A 12,886-nucleotide genomic window follows, 5' to 3' on the forward strand; every position below is an offset into this window, starting at 1 on the left:
ACCGCGGGGAGTGACGTTGTTTGAAAAAAATATTTCAACGGCGACAAGCCTGGGCTGCGGGCGTTTAGAGCGCGGGTCGCTGTTAACAGTTGGCTGCGGAAATTTCGCCTCTGTAGGCTTGGATCCGCAAAGCAGCAATGGCGGGGAACCCAAGGGGTGAGTCCCAGGGAAGGCTTTAAGGGTCGCCCGCCTCCGCCTCGCATCTTCCTTTTGTGCACAGCGAATCAGAATGGGAAAACTGGGTTGTTTGGGACTTTGGGGTGTTTGCGTGCCTTGGGGGGTATCTTCACGGGGCAATTCATTCAGTTCGGTACCGCATGTGATAGCCACTCCTTGGCTTCCTGATGATCAAAACATTCTGCCCCCAACGTTTTGGATATGCGATGCTCAACGTATTGATATTGTGGTTGTTAGACTTTAAAGCAGGCATGGGCCAACTTGGGCCCTCCAGGTGTTTTGGACTCCAACTCCCACCATTCCTCACAGCCTCAGGCCCTTTCCTTTTTCCCCCTCAGCCGCTTAAGGAAAGGGCCTGAGGCTGTGAGGAATGGTGGGAGTTTGAGTCCAAAACACTTGGAGGGCCCAAGTTGGCCCATGCCTGCTTTAAGGCATATTCAAGGAGTGTTACAGTTAGTGCACCCCTCCTTACTCACTTCCTCATCACTTGTTAATGTTGGAAGAAATGTGCTCCATTTGTTGACAGTTGTGGATTTTGTTCTTCTGTCATTTTAAGGTCTATGCATAAATCATGGATCTGTTCTCTAAAATTTTAATTGTGCATTCTCAAGTGTATAAAAAACTGTTAAGGTATAAAGAAAACGGGTCAGGTTTTGCAAGCATCAGCACCAAGGTGGATCAGTGATTCTCAGTCTTCGGGTACCCAGATGTTTTGGCCTTCAACTCTAAGAAATCCTAACAGCTGGTAAACTGGCAGGGATTTCTGGGAGTTGTATTTATTTATGTATTGCATTTATATACCGCTTTTCTCACTGCTAGGGGAGGACTCAAAGCAGTTCACAGCATAATCAATAACAAAATTAAATGCCTCACATATGTAAACATAAACGATTAAAACAACATTTAAAACTATGGAATAAAAATGATTAAAATTATAAAACTGTGATAGCAATCACAGGTACAACACAAAACATTTAGGCCATTGTATCAATCCAGGGTGTTTTTCCATATTTTTGTCAATCGCCAAATGCCTGCTTGAATAACCAGTCTTGACTTGCTTCCTGGGGACCCACAGGTTGAGAACCACTGGAATAGAATATGTGTTAAGCGAAAAAATCTCATTCTGGTGGTCATTATATGCAGGTGCTTGTTCAGGCCAGTAAGTTTGGTCCACACCTAGTGGAGTATAACTGGATGTGTTTTGAGATACATGGTGCTCTCTCCCTTGGGAGGTGGAGAAGCCATGCTCTCTGTGTTTATGTTATGCATGCAAGGACTTTGTTCATTTTGTTGCTCTTCAGGATTTATTTTTGATGTAATGCCACAAGTTTATGTTTTTGATTCTGCTGAATAAGTAAATTTATGTTTCCTCTTTCATCTGTGTGAAGCTACTGTGTCTTTGTTGTTGGATCAGATTCCGCATAAACGTCAACAAAAGCTACATTGTACGGGATGCTGTGGCCTCAATCTGCTCAATTTTATATTATTGCTTCCCCAAGGGCACTTGGAGCCCTGAAGTGCGCAGTGGGTTAAACCACTAAGCGGCTGACGCTGCTGACCGAAAGGTTGGTGGTTCATATCCGGGAAGTGGGGTGGGTGCCTGCTGTTAGCCCCAGCTTCTGTAAACCTAGCAGTTCGAAAACATGCAAATGTGACTACATCAATAGGTACTGCTCTGGCGGGAAGGTAACAGCACTCCATGCAGTCATGCCTGCCACATGACTTTGGAGGTGTCTATGGACAACACCGGCTCTTTGGCACAGAAATGGAGATGAGCACCAACCCCCAGAGTCGGACATGACTAGAATGCCAGGGGAAAACCTTTACCTTTTGGGAGCTCTTGGTGGCACAGTGGATTAAACAGCTGAGCTTCTGAACTTGCTGATTGAAAAGTCAGCAGTTCAAATCTGGGAATCTGTTGCGGTTACTGTCAAAAATTATTTGCGATAACATTATAAAGCAGTCCAAGAAAATACAATAATGCAATTAGTGGGGAAATACTCAACAGTTTATAGCTAGGAGAAAAGCAAATGAAAAATCTGTTTCAAGAAATACTAAAAGTAAGCCAGCACCGAGACTTGGTGGTATACAAGAGGGGTGATTGTTTCATACGTTGGGTACCATTAGGAAAAAGACACTTCAATTCCTTGCTGCCAAATGAATATCTACAAACTCTAGCACAGTCAATAATACTTTTTTTCTGGAGATTGTATTGGGATCTGTCAGTCATAATCTCCTTGTCCTTGAAATGGGATACAAGATGGTTAAAAATGCAAAATAAAACAATAATAATAATACATATTTATTTGTATCCCACTTTTCTCCCTAAAACAAGACCTAAAGCGGCTCACAACATTGTGTAAAATAATATAAAACAATGTACATATATAAAACACAAACTATAAAAACAATTTTACAATTTAGAGATAAGTATACATATTTAAAAACATTAATCTAATACAATTATTGCAAGCTACTCAACAAGACAGATAAAAGTTAGCCTTCCTGTCATTACAGCTCAGTGTCTTCATCAAAAGCTTGCACAAACAGGAAGGTTTTTAGCTGCTTTTTAGAAACAAAACTATTAAAAGACAGGCAAGAAATATCCACAGATAAAATACAGATTGACAAGCCAGAAGTATTCCTACGTAGTGATATCTTGGCCCTTGATTGTGCATGTGCAGTCAGACCTCTATATTTGCTAGGGTTAGAAGCACCGGGCCCCTGCAAAAGTGAAACACTGCAAATAAAGACAGTGGTTTTTTATATATATATATATATACACACACACACACACACACACACCTAAGATAACACCTCTCTAGCAATTTCTGGATTCTCCAGTGTGACTGAAGGAGGTTGACCACAGGCTCCTTATACACTGCCATATAATCCAGTTCTGAGTAGATAATCTCGATTATATATGCAATGTAGAAGGGGCCAAGGACTCACTGGAAAACCTTGAAATTCCTTGAGAGAACATTTGAATAAAATCTGTGAATAATAAATCCTCAAAAGTCAAAGCTGCAAATGTTGTGGGCTGATCATATAAGGCATTGTATGCTACCAATATTTTACATTTATTTCTGGAGTTAACTAGTATAGCCAGTAGGGAATTCTTCATCCTTACAGCAATAGATGTATGATTAGGGCCCCATCTGTGTATCTCAGAATCTGATCTCAGATTATTTGCTTTAAACTGGATTATATGAGTCTCCATTGTCAGATAACCTGGGATAAGAAGATAATATGTGTAGAAGGGGCCTAGGTTCCTGACTAGGTTGCCTTATCTAACAGAGCTTCCAAACTGTGTGTCACAACATGTTAATGTGTTGGCTGCAGTGTGCACGTATGCCACAGCAATGTTACAGGAAATAACAAAATATTGGAAATATATGTTACTATCTTATAAATTGTGTATTTTAAATATATAAATGAAAGGTTTGATGAGATATGTTGCATCCCCAGACATTTCATTATTACAACTTATGTATATTTCCATGTCTCCAATTGGTTAACACAGGCATTACTGGCTGTGAGGAATTGTGGGAGTTGAAGTCCAAAACACCTGGAGGGCCGAAGTTTGCCCATGCCTGGGTTAACACCTCCAATATGCTAGTAAAGCTGATTTACCGTGTTGCAAAATGATGAATGTCTAAAAAATGTGTCACCAAAACAAAATGTTTAGAAAGCTCTGCCCTATCGCTTTCAGACACACACTACTTTCAAAATAGTTATATTTGACTTTAATTTAAAGTTAGGCTGCTGGCACTTGCCTGATTCTTGAGTATTTCGTTTCAACACAATCTAGTCTGTTTAAGGTTGTTTTGCTAAACCTTAGACAACATTATCAGGTATTTCTGTTACTTGAGCAAGAAGAACCTCTTTGTTTGTTTTTTGCAGACCGAGCAATGCCGAAGATGGTAAGCCTCATGAGGCTGGAAGAAGAATCGCAGAATCTATGGAGACAACTTCTTGATAATGTTGACAAGACAGACTTTTTGTGGATGGAGGAGATTCTTGAAGAGGCGCAAAAGATGTTCAGCAGGTAAAATCTCACAATATGCTGGGAAAGGTGCCAAAAGCAAATATTTGGTTCTTTATATGTGTTGAAACTAACTGTTCCAAAACTGAATGAAAGATTGTCATCCTGGATATATTAGCTTTAAATCAGAGAAACTAAATCCTTTCTAAATTGTAACTAACTGAAATCAATATTTTTCTTACTGGTATTGGTGGTCATAAGAAAACAGACTGGTTTGTAACTGAATTGTTTTTAATCAGTCTAGAGGCATAATCCTAAAACGTTTAGCTATGCAGCCTCTAATTATATTTCATGGAATTATATATTTTGGTTGGTACTTTCTATTCACATTGCTTATTTGAAGGCTGAGGCCTCATCAAGACACTCCTTTTTAAGGACTATTGTGATCTTACGTTATGTTTTTTTATATGCTCAATTTTATGAAATATGAATATCATATCTGATGGCTGAAGAAATGCAAAGTATAATGCCACCAGATGTCTGTCCCTTAGACCAGGGCTTCTTAAACTTTTCCATTCATACTCCCTTTTGCCTGATAAATTTTACATGACTCCGGGTATATAGGTATATATAAAATAAGTATGAAAATCTAACATTTACTGATAAGAAATCAGCATTTGTAAGGTTTGCTAAACAGGCTGATTTTCCTTTTTATGAAGTACAGCTGACGCATCTGCATAGTCCACTGTAAACACTGCACAATAAATTTGTGTAAATGTCAAAAATAGCTACTATGTGGTGTTCAGAAAACTTATTGTTTCCAAATTTTTCAGTACCCCAACATTGAACTAAAGGGACCCCATTTGGGACCGGGAGCCACAGTTTAAGAAGCAGTGCCTTAGACTATGTGCAGAAAGCTTTCTCAAATTATAGATGAGTTTGGGTACATTGCCCAGGTCAGGAAACAGATAAGTATAGGTAAACATATTTTGGGTTCATCTACACACTGACCATTCACAGGATGGCATGGAGGAGCAATCCACCATGATTGGTTTAACCCCTGCATTTCACCCAGGAAAATCTGAGGTAACCCTTTACTGCGCTGCAGAAGATTTCAATTTTTCCACATTCCAGGGCAAAATTGGTTCCGCAGGATGCATTGTAGACACCTGGTCTTGCTGACATGCTTTGTAGGATTTGGAGTGAGGGGTTACTTAAAAATGCCTTAAAGGCATGCCTGGCTAGCAGCGGAGCTATTTGACCAGGGAGGGATAACCTCCTGTGCCTATGGAGCGCTTGTAAGTATGTTTCTCTGCACTTGGAACACACACAAACACACACACAATGAGCAAATTGAGGCCAGAAACATACTCACCTTCCTGGGCTTAAAATAGTTCCATACCTTTCAATGTAATAACCTCCACAGCAAAACCATTTCCAAGATGCATTATAGTGTCCATGTATGTGGGCCCTTTGTTTTTGTAATACTGTATATCTAAATCTGAAATGCATCTTTTGTTACTGAAGTGTGTTAAAAATTGTAGCAATGGCCTAGGATTGTCCTGAAGGTGATTTAGAATGACGGCGTAATATCTGTCATTTTAACCAGAAGCTACTCAGGTTGCTCCTGACACGGAAAAAAAACCCTGTCAGCATGGCTCTTGATCTGCAGAAGATATTGTACCATAGAATAATAGCCAGGACACATGATTCTGGCCTTTTCAGTCCTGCAACTTTTCATGCATGGATTGATTTTCAATAAGAAATAATTTAGCCATCTGTAACATGTGATAGATTATTTGTTCATTAAACAGCCTGGGCAAAGGCAATAACAGGCTGGGATTTCAACTGTTAATGTTCTTATGTGTCTATGCAGCAGCTTCAATGGCAAACAGTTGCTGATGCCCAAAACTCCATCACAGAAAAATCGCCAGAAAAAGAGTCGTATTTCATCTGCTAAGCACGACCAGTTTGTCAAAAAGAGGTAGGGTGGAATATTATATGGAGGTCAAGTTGACAATGAGTGATGGGATAATTTACAATTGACATTCTAAGTTGACATTTGGGGAAAATATTGAGATTGGAAGAAAGCCGGCATCATGTAATGCTTGAGTGTTAAAAAAAAAAAAAAGGTTCTTGAACAACCAGAGTTGGAATCTTCGCTTGTTCGTGGAAACTCACTAGGTGCCCTTGGGCAAATAACACATTTTCAACCTCAGGAAAGTAATGGCAAACTCCTTTTGGGGGAAAAATGTGATGGGGCCACATCAGTTACCCACACAAATCAGTGCTTCTGAAAACAACTGGGAAACTTTGTACAGATTTATTTGGATACCAAAGCTTAATGCTCCATTAAGATTCAACTGCACACTGAAAATTCCAGGTTCTGATCTATCTGAAATTTCTTTGACCTTAGAAGGGTTTTGAAGCTTACCTGCTGTCTGCAGTGAATTAAAAATTCTTCAATATATCTACTATCTTTTCTGAAAAGAAAAGAAATAAAGAAGAAACAGTGATATAAGATAATGGTGCAACTGCCTGTCCTTTAAATATCTTGTTTTACATGTATAGAGCTTTCAGACATTAACAAACTACCAGTTTAGTTCTCCATGCATCAGATATCATGTGCAGAAGAAGGCAGTAATGGAAAGCCTCATTCAAGTCTATACAAAATTTCCCATTTTGATCATAGTGAGATTTACGAGTGATGTGTAATGTGTGAGGTTGTGGGTTCATTATCATGTTGGGACTGACAACAGCAGGATTTTGTTAAGTTTCATATTGAAACATCTATCAGTTCAATTAATGAAAAATGTATCAAAAACTTCATGTAGATAAATAGAGAAGTTGGTACTTCTCCAAGATCTTCCAGGGAGGCCCTCCTCTCACTTCCATCTTCCTCACAATTAGGTCTGGTGGGGACGAAAGAGGGGGGCCTTCTCAGCCATGGCCTCCAGACTCTGGAAATCCCTCACCAGGGAGATTAGGTTAGCTCCCTCGCTTTCTTCCTTCAGGAAACAGTTAAAGACCTGGATGTTTCAGTTGGCCTTTGGTTAGACAGTCATTAGATAATCAGTCCCAGATGGTATTATTCTATCCTGTATTTTATTAGGTCCTTATTATCTATGCACTTAACTCATTATTTTATTCTTGCATTGCTGCTCCAGTTTCTCCACCTAAGTAGATGATAGAACTGCGCCTGGTGGTTGACTGATAACTATCAACTGTTTTAGTATTCTTGTTTTATACTGTATTACTGTATTTATCTTTTATACTATGAATTGTATTTATATTGTTGTTTATTTTGTCAATGTTGTTTGGGCCTTTGCACCATGTAAGCCGCCCCAAGTCCCCACGGGGAGATGGTGGCGGGGTATAAATAAAGTTGTTGTTGTTATTATTATTATCTCGTAATATCTATTAGCTTTACTTTTCAGTACACTTGTACCCTATCATTTTTCTGACAATGTCTTCCTTTTATTAGATTATCAAAAAGAAATGGTAACCAGGCAAGTCTGCAACATGAAAGAGATCTGACTATTTTTGCAGAGAATATATCACCTTGTTGCCGTGTGACTAGGTCTCGTGCTGCCAGGTCAGCCAGGACCTCAGAAAATTCTGTTCAGAAAGCTACTGTTCCTTTAGCTAAAGGGAGAATAGCACTAGTGGAAATTAGTGCTAATGAGAGGCACAGTGCTGAATTGCACTTTAAAAAAACACCACCCCCGGAAAAGAAGGTTTCACTGAGCATCCCATTGTCATCTCAAGAGACCTCTACAAACAGAGAGCAACCTCTGTCCAGAGTTTCTTTGATTGTGATCCCAGATACCCCTGAAGCACAAATAAAAAAAGAGGAGCGAGGAGCTTCCAAGCTGAAAATTGCTAATGGGTCAATTGCCAAAACCACTAAAAGTAAAGAACCCATCACAGATGAGAAGACTGCATGTGCTCAACAACAAGAGAATTGTCAACCTTCTGATATGGAAGTCAAGTTGAACCTCAGTGAAGATCCATGGACACCCCGAGTACCAAAAGAAAAACGTCAGTCAGTGCGGCGAAGCCTAATGGGTAGGCCATCCCTAAAATGCAGCACCTCTTTGGTTGCACGGTGCTCACTAAGTGCCAAAAGGAAAAGAGCTGTCCAGAAATCTATGTTGAAGCGTAAAGCATCCCAGCAGTCATCCAGTGCTTCTGGGCACCCAAGCTGTAAGTTTGTACACCATGAGATAGTATTACTTTTCTTCGCTCCCTCTATTTTATCTGCCTGTCCATTGATGTGTTGAATCAAAATGTTGGGAAACTGAAATTATTATTATTATGTTTTAAGTAACCATGGATTTTTCAAGGAAGAGAATCCTCGTGTTAAAATATCTGTCTCAGTTCAAGGTCTTTGAAGCACTTTCAAAAGTAGAAAAAAATGAGGCCTGATAAATAGAGAAAGTCTTAATTTTTGGCAGGTTTGAGTGAAATGTGTGCATTTAACTTGCTGCTGCATTCTGCAACATAATGGGAACCATTAGATTTCACAGCATTCACATTCTAATATTCTAGAGTGCTAATAAGAAACATGAATTAGGATAAGATGTGTTAGAGGACAGAAGTCTTTTTGAAATAGGAATCCACCTACTGATCTATGATTTCAGAATAATCACAGTTTGTGATATATAATTTTTATTAAATGATTTTATATCAAGTGTACAGGGAAAGAGTGAGAACATAATTTATAGAAAAGTCCAGAAAAGAGTAGAATAGATAGGGAACTACATCTAGAAAAAGAATTAGAATAATCACAATTTAGTCATATTTTCTACTGCAGCTTGCTCCATTCAAATTTCTCTCAAGAAGAGAGGTCTTAATCTAAGTGATGGATATAATGTGTGTGTAAATTAGGAAGAAAGTTGCTGGGTTTTTTTTCTAATTGTAGAGTTGTGTCCATTCACTAGTCTTGGAAAATATTTTCTTTTCTTTCAATTGGACCTTTTTTGTGCTTAAAAGCATTGTGACTAGCGTTGTAATCAAGATTCTACAGATCAAGAAAACAAATGTTTAAGTCTGTTACTAGTTTATTTTGTGTTTCCCTAACTTCCATCGGTTTTTTGGTTGGAAATTTAGAAAATTAGCATTTTGTTTCCCTTTTGGGGAGGACAGAACATCCAAACTGGATTGATTTGCTTGCTTCTCTGGAGGCATAAAACTGTGAGGTCACTCTAGCCCAGGGGTCCCCAAACTAAGGCCCGGGGGCCGGATGAGGCCCTCCAAGGTCATTTACCTGGCCCCCGCCCTCAGTTTTATAATATAATATTTTTATATCAGTTTTAATAATATAAAATATTGTATATACATATAATATTGATAATAATCTTATGTTATACAATATAATACTAATAGTAATATCATATAATAATATTAATTATCTGTTATATATTACATATTATATAATAGTATAGTGGTATAGTTCAATATAGTAATATATAATGCTAATATTGTGTTAAGCTAATAATATAATATATTGTATGTACATATAGCTGCTCTGAGTCCCCTTCGGGGTGAGAAGGGTGGGATATAAATGTAGTAAATAAATGCAATAAATAAATAACTAATTTTAGACTTAGGCTTGGCCAAAGTCTGACATGACTTGAAGGCACACAACAGCAACAACAACAATCTTAATTAACTTGACTATCTCATTGGCCAGTAGAAGGTCCACACTTTCCATTGAAATCCTGATATGTTTATGTTGGTTAAAATTGTTTTCATTTTTAAATATTGTATTGTTCGTTTGTTGTTGTTGTTGTTGTTGCACTACAAAGAAGACATGTGCAGTGTGCATAGGAATTTGTTTGGATTTTTTTTTTCAAATGATAATTCGGCCCCTCAACAGTCTGAAGGATTGTGGACCGGCCCTCTGCTTAAAAAGTTTGGGGACCCCTGCTCTAGCCCCTTCTACATTGCCATATAAAATCCAGATTATCTGTTTTTAACTGGATTATTTGGCAATGTAGACTAATACAGTCCAGTTCAAAGTAATTTATGTAGATTATTGGATTTGATAATTTGGATTATATGACAGTGTAGAAGGGGCTTCTGTAGGCAGAATACTCCTACTTGCCAATTCAGTTTTGTCCCTGCCTTCTCTCTATTGGCATGTTGTGGCTAGTCTCCGCTCTGCCCTTTTACTTTATTTGATTTCCCTTTGTTCTATTTCCTTTCTATCCTTTCAAAGGAAACCTTTTCTGCGTCCGCCTCTCTTGAGTAGCCTTTTAAAGGTCTTTTTCTTAGCCTCATTCATTCACCCCCTTCCTCCCTCATCTGTCTGGGTTGCTACATGGATAAGGAAAAATAAGTCTATATGTGGAGTTGTTTCCTAAAAGTACCAAATCCATCTGAACACATTTTACAGGAATTAAAACCACATACTGAGGATATGCATTCTTTTGCTATAAATTCCTTTTTCCAAGCCCTGTATAGTAGTCTCGCTTATCCAAAGTAAATGGATAAATAATAAATTAATAATAATAAATAATAATAATGGATAAATAATAAATGGATAATAAGGAGATATTAAGGAAAAGCCTATTAAACATTAAATTAGGTTATGATTTTACAAATTAAGCACCAAAACTTCGTGTTATACAACAAATTTGACAGTAAAAGTAATTCAACATACAGTAATGCTATGTAGTAATTACTATATTTACGAATTTAGCACCAAAATATCACGATGTATTGAAAAATGCGTTGGATAATCCAGAATGTTGGATAAACGAGTGTTGGATAAGTGAGATTCAGGGCCGTAGCCAGAAAAAAATTTCAGGGGGGGTGTAAATTTGGGGAGGGTGAACCCCTAGCACCCCCCACCCCCGCTACAAACCTGTCAATATCTGCTGGAGATAGTGCCTGGAGGGGACTCTTAATGTTTTGCGTCTCATAGATTTAGCATGGGGATTTGGTTAACCAGTTAAAATTCATGAGTAAACCAGATTTTTTTTTAATAACCTGAAAAATTTCGGGGGGGGGGGGAACCCCTAAATCCCCCCCCCCCCTCGCTACAGGCCTGGTGAGACTCTATTGTAATTTGATATATGCTCATAGTTTTGAGCTGTTCATAACATTTTACACTCCTAGCCAACAATGTGCTGCAGTCTGTAACTCATTTTCCAATTTATTTGGATTTGATACCATTGGGAAGCAAACTCCACATATGAGTTTCTTGTGTTTTTCTTGCATAGGCCAATGTGGTCCAACCTTTAGTTACCCAAGGGCCAATCAAACTTTAGTATAGGAATTTGAAGGCCAGAAACATTCCAGAAAGTAAACGAATTCTTAAAAACTTAAAGCAGTAAGAAGGGTAAACGATTTTTTTTCCAAATGTTAAATTAAAATATTTTTCCAGTAAAAAGGGCAAGGGCCAATAGAAATGAATTGGTGGGCCGCATGTGGCCCGTCGGTTGGACCACACTGGCTATGATAGAAATGAACATATTTATGTTTCTTGACCTATAGCCCCAGCAGCTGTGCATTCAGAAGATGAGGAAACAGCAACCGAATCTACGTAAGTTGACTAAAATTTTCAGATTGTATCTAAAGTCTACAATAAAACTGCTGGCAACATTGTTCTCCCCTCTTTGCAGCCTTTTCAAGCCAACTCCCCAAGCTGCAAAAGCAGAATCACTGGGCTATAAGAGGGAGGGGGCTAAAGAAATGTGCTGTTGGATAAACTAACATCTGCTTGTGCACTGCTGAATGTAATCCGTTGACTTCTGAGAGTTCCAAATTCCCACATGAAAACAGGACAGCTGTTGAGCTTTTATAGGGCTTTGTGTAGTCTAATACAGAATGTGGGTAAGAGTTTAGCTGACAACGCTGGTCACTTCATTTCATTGCGTTAATGTATTTAGTGACAGAATGATAAAAAGGAAATAGTACTGTTTTATTTATATATTTATGTCTTATGTTTTTTCTCCCTAGGTCAGAGCTAGATCCCTCTTCTGATTCTCAAGGGGTAAGTTCTGAAAAGAGGTAAAGTAAAGCCTAAAGATATAATTCTATATTGTACCTCCTTACCTAGAAGAATCAGATTAATCTAATCTTTTTAAAAATAAAATAGAATTACAAGCTTGGTAGATGAAGGGAGTTCTATGGCTATAGCATAACTTGATTTCAGTAAGGCCTTTGACAAGGTTCTCTATGATATTCTCATGAAGAAACAGTAAAACGTGGGCTAAACAATGCTTCCCAATGCTTCCTCATCATCCTGGAAAGAAGTGACTAGTGTGGTACCACAGGGATCTGTCCCGGGCTATGCTATGGAATCATGGGAGTTGTAGTGTTGCAAAGTCTTTCCTCTTCTCTGCCAAAGAGTGCTGCTGTCTCACCAAACTACAAATCCCAAGATTCAGTGGCATTGAACAATGGCAGTTAACATATCAAATTCCATTCATTCTATGCATCCTTGGACACAGAGCAACAGTTTCAAATTGAGAAAAACACGCCACCTAAACATTAGAAAGAATTTGTTAGAGTTGTTCAACAGCAGCATTTGGACTCTCAGAATATGATGGAGTGGTTTAGGAAGCTGGGTATGTTTAGCTTGGAGAAGAAAAGGCTAAGGGCACATGTTAGCCACCTTTCAATATTTGAAAGGCTGTCACATTGAGGATGTGGCAAGTCGTTTTCTGCTGCTTTTGGAGACTAGGACATGAGCAATTCATTCAAAATTCAGGA

The 12,886-nt window shown here is 38.5% G+C and overlaps 1 protein-coding gene across 4 annotated transcripts in view; it reads left to right on the top strand.

Annotated features, from left to right (window-relative positions):
* LOC103278630 (inner centromere protein-like) overlaps positions 1–12,886 on the top strand; it is a 26,558-nt gene continuing 13,672 nt past the window's right edge. For all 4 annotated transcript variants that reach the window (XM_062967480.1, XM_062967482.1, XM_062967481.1 and 1 more), the window contains exons 1-6: positions 1–156; positions 4,081–4,225; positions 6,039–6,146; positions 7,647–8,368; positions 11,666–11,714; positions 12,131–12,164. In XM_062967480.1, the coding sequence (XP_062823550.1) occupies positions 138–156; positions 4,081–4,225; positions 6,039–6,146; positions 7,647–8,368; positions 11,666–11,714; positions 12,131–12,164 (1,077 nt within the window). In that variant the 5' untranslated portion in view covers positions 1–137. The remainder of the gene's footprint in view (positions 157–4,080; positions 4,226–6,038; positions 6,147–7,646; positions 8,369–11,665; positions 11,715–12,130; positions 12,165–12,886) is intronic.

The sequence above is a fragment of the Anolis carolinensis genome, chromosome 1 (assembly GCF_035594765.1).
Source record: "Anolis carolinensis isolate JA03-04 chromosome 1, rAnoCar3.1.pri, whole genome shotgun sequence".
Classification (NCBI taxonomy): Eukaryota; Metazoa; Chordata; class Lepidosauria; order Squamata; family Dactyloidae; genus Anolis; species Anolis carolinensis.